Source organism: Macrotis lagotis, chromosome 1, assembly GCF_037893015.1.
Source record: "Macrotis lagotis isolate mMagLag1 chromosome 1, bilby.v1.9.chrom.fasta, whole genome shotgun sequence".
NCBI classification, from domain to species: domain Eukaryota; kingdom Metazoa; phylum Chordata; class Mammalia; order Peramelemorphia; family Peramelidae; genus Macrotis; species Macrotis lagotis.
The window spans coordinates 411,033,890-411,047,785 of record NC_133658.1 but is presented as its reverse complement, the minus strand read 5'-3'; the positions used below and the strand labels follow the sequence as shown (position 1 = coordinate 411,047,785).

Genomic DNA, 13,896 nt, shown 5'->3' with positions numbered 1-13,896 from the left:
TGTTTTTCTCAATTTTATGTAAAGAAAAAAGAACATTTGTTTTTTAAAATTTTGAGCTCCAAAATTTTTCTCTCTTTGAGAGGACAAGTAACTCAATATAGTCATAAAATGTTTTCTTCAGGCTATCAATTCTTTCTCTGAACCTAGATAATATTTTTCATAAGTCTTTAGGAATAATGTGGGGGCCATTGTATTGCTGAGAACAGATAGGTCATTCACAGTTGATGGTCATGCAATATTGCTGTTACTGTGTACAGTGTTCTCCTGGTTCTGCTCATTTCATTTACCTCTATTCACGTAAGTCTTCACAGCTTTTTCTGAAAGCATCCTGCTCATCATTTCTCTTAGTACAATAGCATTCCATCAAACTCCTATACAATAAATTATTCAGCTATTTCCCAATTGGGAGGCATCTCAATTTCCAATTCTTTTACATCATGTAAAGAATTATTATAAAAAGTTTTGTATTTGTAGGTATTTTTTCTTTTACCCTTTGATCTCTTATAGATCCAATAGTGATATTGCTCAAAAGATAAACACAGTTGAAAATATTCTTTTAATGATGATTCCTGATTTTGATCTTCAACTCTAATGACTAGGGGAAAATGACAGAAAAAATGGACATTGAGGAATCCATAAAAATTTTTATAAGATTACACCTTTGCAAAGATAATGAAAGGAATCATAAAATTAATTATCCTGATTATAATTTATCTTCATTTGGAGATACTTAATTTTGAAGGAAGCATAGTACTCTGATTTCTGAATTCCCTGTAATATTATAAAATTAGTGAAAATAATTGATTTTTACATGAGGTTATGGTATTGAAATGTAGATCTGATGTATCACTTTTTATAAACTTTTAGTACTTTTCTCCTCAAGTTCCACAGATTTGATGCTGAACATCCTTCAAAAGAAAAGAAATTGAAATTAAATCATTTTACATGAATATTTTCTTTTATTCTTTCCCTGAAGATATCCCATGAATCCCCCACTTTGTGGGATGTGTCAATTCAGGGATATTAACATTTTGTTCAGATGATTGGTGTTTAATGGACTGGTTTTAAATGAGAGTCTTTGGATCATGAGGCAATCAGAAAATGATAATAGAATAGCAGATATGGAAGGGTTATGATAGATCTAGAGTTGGAAGAGAACTCAGAAGTTCCACCCCCTTGGTTATACAGATTAGGAAAGTGAGATCAGTGGAGATTAAGTTGTTTGTCCAATGTCATGCAGGTAATAATAATGGAAGATAGTATTTGAATTTTGGTTGTAAATCTTGTGTCTCTGAAGTCATTCAAGCCAATCTCTCTCTTCATTGTCTTTAATACATTTTGATGTTTTAAATTGAAGAAGTATAATTTAAAATAGATTTTTAGTGAAACAAATTATAATTGCCAATATTGGGAAAGTAGAAAACAATAACTTAAGGTAGACTCATGCAATCTAAATTTCTAAAAGAAATAATTTTTAATGTATAAACAAATTTAGATTAAGGTGGAAACCCATGTCAAAGTACTCAAACTCCACAATGCAGCAGATATCTTTTCCCACTTAAGTGAAAATAGATATGCCCGAGGCTCCTAGGGCCAATAAACTTGTTGAGTTCACCCAGCAAGTGTCAGAGATAGAATTGAACAAAATTTTTCATAATTTCACCTCTTGCCTTTCCAAGATTTCAATCTGCCTCTCCTTTGTTTATTTTTATCTTCATAAGAAGATAAACCACTTATTTTAATGTTAATCTAAGATTGAACAGTATTAATAATTAATTCACAAGTAGGAAGTTACTGGAAACAAAACTGACATTCATCTATTGGAATATGGCTAAACAAATTGTGGTATAAGAATGTAAAGGAATCTAACTACACCAAAAGAAAAAATAAATTTGAAGAATACAGAGAATTATGTAAAGACAAACACCAAATGATGATGAAGTGAAAACAAAATAAGGCAAAATGAGAAAGCATTATAAATAATTACTTAAACAAAACAATTGGAATTGACAACTAATAATTACAACTAAATAATATGAAATTCTAATGACTAGGTTTGGTCCCAAAGAAGAAGTTAACTACAATATACCACTTTGTTAATAAATTAGTTAGCTTTGCTGCTCTGTTTTTACTTTTTATTATCAGTGATGGATGTCTAGGAATGGGAAGAGAGGGGGATAAATTGAGAAAGGAATTTTGTAAAAAAAATCAATGTTAAAAAGACAAAAAATTAATACATGAATTAAGTCAGGTAATGAGAGAGTTCCCTTTGCAACAGCAATGCTGAATGTGCAAGCTTAACATCCTTTTTTTTCACAGTTATTTCACAAGACTGCAGATAGATTTTTCACTGAATGATTTTTCTTTGACCATTTGCCCAATTAGTACTTTCTTTTAGGTTTTTGCAAGGCAAATGGGGTTAAGTGGCTTGCCCAAGGCCACACAGCTAGGTAATTATTAAGTGTCTGAGACCAGATTTGAACCCAGGTACTCCTGACTCCAGGGCCGGTGCTTTATTCACTGCGCCAGTTAGCCACCCCCCAATTAGTATTTTTAAAGGATTTATTTTTCTCAATTTTTGTGCTTCTTTTTTGCAAGATGTTGAATTTCTCTTGCATTTCTTTTTTTGTTGTTGTTCTTTGCAAGGCAATGTGGTTAAGTGATTTGCCCAAGGTCACACAGCTAAGTATGTATTAAGGGTCTGAGGCTGGATTTAAACTCAGATCCTCCTGACTCCAGACCTGATGCTCTATTCACTGTACCACTTAGCTGCCCCTTCTTCCATTTCTTCTACCAATTTTTCTACTTGATTTATATGTCTTTCTGAGCTCTTCCAAGAAGTCTTTTTGGACTGTAAACCAATAATATTCCCCATCTGGGGTTTTAAATGTAGTACTTTTTCTGTCATGCTCTTCTGAGATGGTGTTTTGCTCTTACCTTCAAAAATAGCCTTATATTGTCATGATTTTTCTTACTTATTTTGAACTCTGCTGTCCCAAGCTTCTTGTGATGGCAGAAGGGCCCACATTCTGCATTGAAAGCATTAATGACTTGCTCACTGGACTAAAGCTGTCAAATCCAGTTCCAACAGATGAACAGGGGTGTGGGGAACTTGTGTTGGAGCTCTCCCACGTGGCCTTCAAATGCCATTGGTCTGCTGAATTGGTGTCCAGGAGTCTCTACTCCAGATCCACCCATGATGATCTCAACTCCATCTTTTGTGCTGTGCTCCCAGTATTGGACCATGATTTCCCTAGTGAGAAAAACCTATTCTGAAGTCTTTTCCAGATACCTTAAAGCTTGAAAATCTCCAATCTGTTCTTTTGTGGGTTCTTTTGTTTCAGAGTCTATTTAGAAGCTTGATTAATGTTGTTTCTGAGGGAAGATGGGGAGAACCTAGGGGAATTCCTGGCTTCTTGCCCTCATCTTGGTTCCATCCTCTGAATGACTTTTCCTAAAACAAAAACCTTAGATACCTAGAACAGGGGCACTTAGTTCATTATAAAATTAGCACTAAACAAGTAAAAAATATTTCTTCCCAATCCCATAGTTAATGTAGTGTGATGTGAGAGGAGATGGATTTGGGGAGTTAGTAGAACAACTGAAAGGAATATAAATGATCATCCATTAATGGATAACTAAATAAATTGTGGTTTAAGGATTAATTCAAACTATTATGCAGCAAGAAATTACAAAGGCAAAGAAACAAATATAAGATTTCAGAAAAACTTGGGAAGACTTGTAACAACTGACACAGCACAAAAGCTAAAGGAAAAGAATAAATTGCATTTTAAGGAAAATAAAGAAAAATAAATCCAGAAGATTTCAAAATTTCAATCAATACAGTCTCCTATTATGCCTTTAGGGGACTGTAGGCAAAGTATAACTCTTCTTTCTCTGTAGAAAATTGATTAGAGGTGTTGGATGGTGCTTATAATTTTTGGGCCTTTGCATTGTAGTGATTTTATTTGCTTAACTGTATTTTGTTATTAGGAAGAGTGTTTGTAGAGTTCAGTCATTGGGAAGTGATAAGAATATATCTAAAAGCATTTAAAAATTTTAAAATAAGGGGTAGATCAAAATCATTCCTTCAGATTGAATTAATTTAGACTATCAGATCCCAACCAACAAGAAGATCATCTCCCCATTCTGTCTTTCTGTCCAGAATCAGTCAAATGGATTTCTTTAGTGGAAAAACATAAATGAGACATAATTTCCCAGATTCAGGTCCAAGGGGATGGAATATATCTTTGTGTGTGTGTGTGTGTGTGTGTGTGTGTGTGTGTGTGTGTGTGTGTGAGAGAGAGAGAGAGAGAGAGAGAGAGAGAGAGAGAGAGAGAGAGAGAGTGGGCCAGTGGGGAGAGAATAGTGGATAGTACCTCATCCTTGCTGGCAAGGAGCCCTCAAATCACAGAGTAGTACCTCCAATCCAGTTAAGGAAGTCTTTGAAAACTTGATAAAATGACATCAGAAGTATATGTGAGGGGCAGCTAGGTGGAACAGTGGATAGAGCACAGGCCCTGGAGTCAAGAGTACCTGAGTTCAAATCCGGCCTTAGACACTTAATAATTACCTAGATGTGTGGCCTTGGGCAAGCCACTTAACCCCATTGCCTTGCAAAAACCTAAAAAAAAATTATATATGACAGTCTGGCCTCCAGAGTATAGACTCTTGGGCTCCAGGAAAAAAAGAAGGTTTATTATTGAAATTAAAGTTTCCTTTCTTCCTTTTGCACCTCAAACTTATCATTTATGATTAATCTACCTCAGGGTCACTAAAAACCAACCTCGATGAATCTACAAGATGAATATTGGGTTTTTTTCTCTGCTTAAATATTGCATTAAAATGCCCAAGGGCTGCATATTCTTCTCTCTGCTTAGCTCTAATTCAGACTGCTATCTGTGAAGTTTTGAACAAAGTGTCCTAAACCAAGACATAGTGTCATTTTGTAGTGCTTGCACCATTGAGAGAGATTCTCTTGTAAAGAACGAGCCAGAAATCTTTTGAAATATATAGACGGATTCAACGTGTGACGTCTAATAAGAAACACACATTCCAAGCTTTAACTGCATTCCTAGATGATGAAGAGCCGCGTGGTGGGGCTGCAGGCTAAGAAGACTCAGAAAAGATCGGCAAATACACCACTTCCAAGAAAGACCGCCCTGAATCAGTCAAGAGGAGAAGCATTTTTAGCGGGTACTAGAAAGAGGGTCCAGGACGCTCATATTTCTGAGACATCAATCAGAAGGACGAAAGTTGTAACCTTTGGTTACCGTTTGCAATCGAGTTGGGCTACCAAGGTTGAGAAGAAGGAGCTGAAAGAATAATGCAGTCGGAAGGGACGATGATGCCGCAGCAAAGGCAAGTTCTCTTTCTTTTGTTCTCCTGGTTATGTCTGGGGCAATTGCAAGTGGAACAAATTTAGGTAGTGGAGGAGATGGAGAAAGCCTCTTTTGTGGCCAACATGGCAAAGGCCCTAGGAATGGACACGGGGGAACTGTCCAATCGGGGGCACAGAGTCATTTTAAATGCAAAAATGAGTATTTGTAGCTGAACCCCAGAACTGGGGATCTGTTCCTTAGAGAGAAACTGGATCGAGAGGAGCTGTGCGGCCCCGCCGAGCCTTGTATTCTACCTTTTAAGATCTTACTGGAAAATCCCATTCAGATTGTTTTGGCTGAATCAAGAATTCAAGATATTAATAATCATTCACCAGTTTTAGAAACTGAGGCACTGCTAAAAATCCCGGAGAGCACCGCCCCCGGGACTGTATTTCTGCTAGAAAATGCTAGAGAGCTAGATGTAGGAAATAACCGTCTCCAGAATTATTTGATCAGTCACCATTCCCTTTTCCATATTCAAATTCGAGATAGCGTTGAAGGCAGAAGATACCCAGAACTGGTACTGGATCGGGAGGAGCAGTGTGTGGTCATTTTAACTCTCACTGTAGTGGATGGAGGAGTTCCACCAAGGTCTGGAACTGTTCAAGTTCGAGTCATTGTAGTCGATATTAACGACAATGCCCCCATGTTTACTCAGTCCCAGAATCAAACTCAAATCCCAGAGAACAGTTCCATTGGATCGAAGGTTATTTAAGGTCTCTGTCACAGATTTAGACACAGGGAATTATGAAGAAATATCTCACGCATTTTTATATCCCTCTGAAAACATTCATAAAACTTTTCACCTTAAAGAGAAATTGGGAGAACTTTACTTAAGAGAAAAAAGTGGATTTTGAGTCAATTCAATCTTACATTATAAATATCCAAGCCACAGATGTTAGGGGACTTTCTGCAGAATGTGCTGTTATTGTTCAGGTGATCGATCTGAACGACAATCCTCCAGAGCTGGCCATATCTCTTACCAGCCCCATTCCAGAGAATTTTCCTGAGACAGTAGCTGCTGTTTTCAGTGTTTCAGACCTTGACCCTGGAGAAAATGGAAAGATAGTTTGTTCCATCCAAGAAGACATTCAAAACCTTCCATTGAGAAGTTCTATATGTTGGTAACAAAGGGAGCATTGGACAGAGAGAACAGGACTGAGTACAACATCACTATTACAGTGGTGGATTTGGGATCCCTAAGTCTCAAATCTGGGTACAATCTCACCGTACTCATCTCTGATATCAATGACAACCCTCCCGTGTTTTCTCAGCGAGAATACAAACTGTACCTACAAGAGAACAACAGCCCTACCTCCACATTGGCAATGTTAGTGTCAATGATAGGAACTCAGGAATCAATGCCAAAGTCACATATTCTCTACTGCCTTTAGAGACTGGAGACCTGCCCCCTCTTCTACATCTCTGTTAACTCAGACAATGGCCATCTATGTTCTGAAATCCCTGGACTATGAAGCTATGCAAGCTTTCCAGCTCACTGTGAGGGCAACTGATGGCAGCTCCCCATCATTGAAAAGCCAGACTTTGGTTCAGATTTTGGTACAGGATGAGAATGATAATTCTCCCTTTGTTCTGTATCCCTTGCAGAATGACACAGCTCCCTGCAATGACCTGGTATCCAGAACTGCAGAGTTAGGTTACCTTGTGACTAAGGTGGTGACTGTGAATAGGGATTAGGAATAGAATTCTTGGCTTTTCTACCAACTGATCAAGGCCACAGACCCAGCACTCTTTACTTTGTGGGTCCACAATAGAGAAGTTCATACAGCAAGACCCATCAGTGACAGTGAGGCCATCAAGCAGAGGGTCCTGGTGCTGGTGAAGGACAATGGGCAGCTACCTCTGACCACAATGGTTATAATAAATGTGCTCTTAGTGGATGGTTTCTCTGAGCCGTATCTGCAACTTCCAGATGCACCCAAGGAGTAGGTATAGACTATTTCTCTCACCATCTACCTAGTCATTTCCTTGACTTCTCTCTTTTCTCTTTCTGATCTCTCTTATTATGTACATAACCATTTGCCTATGGAAGAGGAAGAAGGATATCACTGACAGTCATTTCACCTCAAATGGACCCTTTCCAAGTCACTTGGTGAATTTCAGCAGGACAGGGATCCTATCCCAAAGTCACTAACATGAGATGTCTCTGGTCAGTGACTCAGTAGTTGGTACCTTCCTACATCAGAAGGAAATGAAGACTCAATTCAAAATTCAGTCTTAAAGTAATAGTTTTTGCTTCAGTTAAGGTTTCACATATATTTCAGTGCACAGAGGTTAGATTTTAAGACTTCTTTCCTTTCCCCATCCCATCAGTAGCCTGTCTTCTTGTAGCATGAAAAAGTAATTTTTATAACACTACATTTTATCATAATGGTTTTATTTTCAATTTCCCCCTCTACATGAACATTTTTCTTCCCCACCCCCTACATTCTTTCCGGTAAATCATTTTCTCTTTCCTCTTTTTGTTCTCTTCAGGTCTTTGAATTTTCCCCTGTACCCTATTACTTTAATTTTAATTTTTCTGAGTCATAATTCAGCAAAAGTTTTTCTAGAATTCAAATGTGATTGTGATTCCATACTCTGACTCAGTTATCCTATTCTGTAACACTTAAAAAGGAATATTTTCCAAGAGTTCATTCTTATCACAATGAAAATAATTATGTTTCTCCTAAAGGGGAATTTAGAGATCTGATCTGACATTTTAAGGGACTTTTTCCACTTATTTATCCCCCCTCCTAAATTTTTAATGAAAGATCTTCAGAAAATAGTGATGATCTTGTAGCAACCTCCTGTAGTTTTCAAAATAAAAATTTAAGTTATTTGTATGGTTTTTGTTTTTGAAAGGTGCATAGACATCACTGAAAATATTCTTCTCTTATGATTCTCAGTCCCTAATTAATGCCTATTTTTGGAAAATAACAAGGACTAATAAAGAACACTAAGGTATTGATGGAAAGAATGTTCTAGACTGCACTTTTATGAAGACAAATAAATGGTACATTCTTCTTGTATTTGTTTTTGTGGTACAATGGGTTTAAGTGAATTGCCCAAGTTTACACGACTAAGTTTCAAGCATCTGAGGCTGAATTTAAACTCAGGTCCTCCTAACTCCAGGGCAAGTATGTCACCTAGTTGCCCTCAAATGGTTTATTCTTGTGAAGAAACAATATCTATTGGTTTGTAAATAACTTTGAAATACTAAACACAGATTTCTAACTGAATATTCCACTGAATTGTTTCATTAGTTATGATTTCAAATCTTTGCATCCTTAATACAAATTTCAAGAAATGAAGTTATGTTATGTTGCTACAAAGTCATTATTGTAAGACACTTCATATATGCTTTTGCCCCCTTTTCCCTTCAATTCCGCAGATCTCAATTTTTACATGACACCTATTTCACAGAGTTGTGGTGAAGTTCTAACAAGATAGTATTTATAGATTAGCACATAATATATATTAAACAAATGCTAATTCCTTTTCCTCCTTTAGGCCTGAAAATAAGTTTAAATAGATATGTCTTTATTTTCTCTTCTGCATATTTAAATAATTCTCAGTTTGGGGAATATGCTAGTTCTTTTTTAAAATTTTTATTTAAGGCAATGGGGTTAAGTGACTTGCCCAAGTTCACACAACCATACACACATAAGTGTCTGAGGTCAGATTTGAACTCAGGTCCTCCTGACTCCAGGGCTGGTGCTCTATCCACCATACCACCTAGCTGCCCTCAAAGTCTATTCTTATTGGGTTTTTTTCATAGATTAAAAAGATATACCGGGGGCAAGCATTTTTCTTCTTTTCATGAAATGAAGCATAAAAGATTTGTGATTTTTTCAACTTGAGGAACAACTCAACTGTGACTTAATAGACAATTGCTAAGTGAGGAGCCCCTGACACATAGATATTAAATGGCTCAACAGTACTTACATAAATAGTGTCCAAGAAGGAATTTTTGTCTTTAAATAATTCTGCTTGGTGTGTGTGTGTGTGTGTGGGGGGAGTGGCATTACTGTAGAAATGATCCAGTAGTTATATGTAGTTATATGCCAAAGATATACTATCATTGGAACTGATAATAGAGAATGTGAAGGTTGGACAGAAGGAGTTTTCAGTGTCAGAACATTCTTTGCAGATAGACATGCTCTGCAGCATATATTCCATTGGAATTTTATTCTTTTCTTTTTGTTTCTTCTTTTTGTCCTTTCTGGCTGTTTCAGAAGATGTTTTGGTAAGACAAGGACTTTGTAAATCAAAGACACAATCCTCCTTGTAGCAAAGCAAAGGAATAAAGTTAAATGATATCTCAGTTATTCTTCCTCTTTCTAAATTTTTAAGCTTTTTTTTATTTCTAAGCTTAACAAACATGCAAAAATTCTATATAAAAGAGAATAGCATATAATATATGAGGCCACAAATCTTTATTACTTATACCTTACTTTAAAATGTATTTATTATAGATTCAAAATTATACTTCTGTTTTCTTCCACTCTCTTCTGTGTGTTTATAAATACTAAAATAATGCTCTTTTGATTTTCTTCTTTTTTTCTCTAAAATTCCTATAAGATGCATTCTCTAAGACATGAGGCAAATTCCATTTGCCAGATTACCAACTCTTCCCTTTCTAAACCTATTAGCTCAAATAAACACATTATCATCCTCTAAGAATCTTCCAAGAAATCCATTTCCCCCTAGGGAAACACAGTTCTGGGCTAAGAAATCTCACCTCCAGAGAGTCCATTTCCTGGGTGGTATGGATGTTGTTGTTCAGTCATATCTGATTCTTCAAGACCTCAAAAAGGAAACTAAGGCTAACAGGGTCAAATGAATTGCCCAGGACATAAAGCTAGGCCAGATGTCTGAGGCCAGATTTGAACTCAGGATGATGTTCTCCTGATAATAGGGCCAATAGTCACTCCATCCACTGCACCCAACTGCTCTGGGTGGTCTTATGCTGAATCATAAAATGGACAGATAGGGTAAAATGCAAAATTTCTGTTAGCAAAGAGGCCCTTGACCACAGACCTTTGCAACATTCCTGTTATGAATAAGAAAAAAAAATTTGATCAGATAAGGAATATTTCAGCTTTTTGGTCTCATAGGTAAGAGACTTGAGGGGAATAGGATACCTCATCTGCTTATCATCTGGATACTGCTGCTTCCTTCCTCTCTAATCCATCCTACTCCCCCAACCACTCTTAACCATTTGCTCTCAAAAGGTTGTCCGACTAAACATGGTAGAGTTGAGTGTAACTTTTTTTTTTCTGGCCCAAATCCTTTCTCTTGCAGGTCAAATGTTCATATTGCCCTTGGAGTCTGGTATACGCTTTTTAACCAACTTAAAACAAAACATATATATGTGTGTGTGTATTCATATGCATGTATATGTGTGTGGCATTGGGTAAAGTTGTGTGCGTTTTTAATATTGATTTGAATCTACCTTCAGAAAAGAAATTATATACAGCTTCTATTACAAAATAGAATTCGAAGTATGTTCCCTGTGACTTTACTTCATTCTGAGAAAAATAATGAAAAGCCACGTGGTGGCGCTGCAGTCTAAGAAGAGACAGAAAAGCTCTGCGAATACGCCAGTACCCAGAAAGAGAGCCCAAAACCAAACAGTTCCGAAGCAGAGAGGAAGCTTTGTTAACTGCAGCTGGAGAAAGGGATCAGTTCTCTTGGTCAGACAGAAGAAAGTGTCAGCCTCTGGTTATCATTTTCGGTCAATCTGGACTAAATAGATTGAGAAGAGGAAGTCAAAGGAACTATGGGGCGAGAAGGAGAGGTGATTCCTCAACAAAGGCAAGTTTTCTTTCTCCTTATTCTGCTGAGTGTGTCTAGGGCGGCTTCAGAGCCAGAGCAATTTTCGGTAGTGGAGGAGATGGAGAGAGGTTCCTTTGTAGCCAATGTGGCAAAGGCCCTAGGGTTGGAGGTGGGGGAACTGTCCAGTCGGGGACCCAGAGTGGTTTTCAAGGGCAAAAAAGAGTATTTGCAGCTGAACCGCAGAAATGGAGATCTGTTCCTGGGAGAGAAACTGGATCGGGAGGAGCTATGCGGCCTCACCGAACCATGCATGCTACCATTTAAGATCTTACTGGACAACCCATTTCAGATTGTTCGCGCTGAACTGATAGTGGAGGACATTAATGACCATTCACCAGTGTTCCTAGACACCGAAGTGATACTGAAAATCCCTGAAAACACCTCCCCTGGAACTGTATTTGTATTAGAAAATGCACAGGATTTAGATGTAGGAAACAACGGTCTGCAAAACTACACAATCAGTCCCAACTCTCATTTCCACAGTCAAATTCGGGATAATAGCAAGGGTAAGAGATATCCAGAGCTTGTTATGGATAAAGCCCTGGATCGGGAGGAACAGCCTGAAGTTCGATTAACTCTCACTGCAGTGGATGGGGGGGCCCCACCAAGGTCCGGGACTATCCAAGTCCGAATTCTTGTAGTCGATATAAATGACAATACCCCCATGTTTACTCAGTCACAGTATGAAGCTCAGGTCCCTGAGAACAGTTCCATTGGATCCAAGGTTGTTACAGTCTCGGCCACAGATTTAGACATAGGGAATTACGGAGAAATATATTACACATTTATGCATGCCTCTGAAAACATTCGTAAAACTTTTCAACTTACAGAAAAATCTGGGGAACTTTATTTAACAGAAAAACTAGATTTTGAGTTAATTCAATCTTATATCATCGACATTCAGGCCACAGATGGTGGGGGCCTTTCAAGTGAATGTACTGTTATTGTTCAAGTGATCGATCTAAACGACAATCCTCCAGAGCTGACCATATCTTCACTTAACAGCCCCATTCCAGAGAATTCTCCTGAGACAGTAGTTGCTGTTTTCAGTGTTTCAGATCTGGACTCTGGAGAAAATGGAAAGATGGTTTGTTCCATCCAAGATGACATTCCTTTTGCCCTGAAACCTTCAGTTGAGAACTTCTATACCTTGGTAACAGAGGGAGCACTGGACAGAGAAAGCAGGGCTGAGTACAATATCACTATTACAGTGATGGATTTGGGCTCCCCAAGTCTCAAATCTGAACACAATCTCACAGTGCTTATCTCCGATATCAATGATAACTCTCCAATTTTTACTCAGAGAGAATACAAACTGTACCTACAGGAGAACAACAACCCTGCCCTCCACATTGGCAGTGTCAATGCCAGTGACAAGGACTCAGGAATCAATGCCAAAGTCACCTACTCTCTGTTGCCTCCAGAGACTGAAGACCTACTCCTCTTCTCCTACATCTCCATCAATTCAGACAATGGCCATGTCTATGCTCTGAGATCCCTGGACTATGAAGCTATTCAAACTTTCCAGTTCACTGTGAGGGCAGTTGATGGTGGCTCCCCATCACTTAGCAGCCAAGTTTTGGTTCAGATTTTGGTACAGGATGAGAATGATAATTCTCCCTTTGTGCTGTACCCCTTGCAGAATGGCACAGCTCCCTGCAATGACCTGGTACCCAGAACTGCAGAGCCAGGTTACCTGGTGACCAAGGTGGTAGCTGTGGATAGGGATTGGGGACAAAATTCCTGGCTTTCCTACCAACTGATCAAGGCCACAGACCCAGGACTCTTCACTTTGTGGGCTCACAATGGAGAAGTTCACACAGCAAGACCCATCAGTGACAGAGATGCCATCAAGCAGAGGCTCCTGGTGGTGGTAAAAGACAATGGACAACCTCCTCTGTCCACAATGGCCACAGTAAATGTACTCCTAGTGGATGGCTTCTCCGAACCCTACTTGAAGTTTCCAGATGCATCCAAGGATCAGGTCCAGACTGACTCCCTGACTACCCACCTAGTCATTTCCCTGGTCTCAGTCTCCTGTCTTTTCCTGGTTTCTGTTATTATGTTCATTGTCATTCGCCTCTGGAAGAGGAAGAGAGATGCTACTGAAGGTGGTCATTTCAATATAAATGATTCCTTCCCAGGTCACTTGGTGGATGTCAACAGTACAGGCACTTTGTCTCAGAGTTACCAGTATGAGGTTTGCCTGACCAGTGGCTCTGGGACCAGTGAATTTAAATTCTTGAAGCCCATTATCCCCACCCTTCCATCTACTGAGGGAAGTAGGAAAGATTCTATTGAAAACCCACATTTAAGAAATAGTTTTTACTTCACTTAATATTTTATCCTCTGTTTCAATGAATCATTCCTGCCCCCCTCTGAGGCCAAATGTCTTTCTTTCTTTGACCCAATATCTATCTTCTTTTCTCCTTTCACAAACATTTTCCTCTTCTCTCTGCCTCCTTATCTCTCTGACTCTACTCTTTTTACTCTTCATTTGCATTTGGGTTCAGTTACTCAAATCTTATATTAATTTTTAGAAATGAATGGACTAATTTAATATAGTATACACTTAGATTTTTAAATACTTCTTATCAAGTAATTTAGCAAATGTATCCAACAAAGTTAAGTCTTGATTTCTATGTAATTCTTTCCCTCCAATAATATTTCTTAT

The 13,896-nt window shown here is 38.1% G+C and overlaps 1 protein-coding gene and 1 pseudogene across 1 annotated transcript; both read left to right on the top strand.

Moving 5' to 3' along the window:
• The first annotated feature begins 39 nt into the window (after positions 1 to 39).
• LOC141504185 (protocadherin beta-2-like) lies at positions 40 to 7,623 on the top strand (annotated as a pseudogene).
• A 2,287-nt stretch (positions 7,624 to 9,910) lies between these two features.
• LOC141506222 (protocadherin beta-2-like) lies at positions 9,911 to 13,892 on the top strand. The gene has a single exon (XM_074212785.1). It carries the CDS (start codon positions 11,167 to 11,169, stop codon positions 13,558 to 13,560), a length of 2,394 nt encoding a protein of 797 aa, XP_074068886.1. The 5' UTR covers positions 9,911 to 11,166; the 3' UTR covers positions 13,561 to 13,892.
• The last annotated feature ends 4 nt before the right edge of the window (positions 13,893 to 13,896 follow it).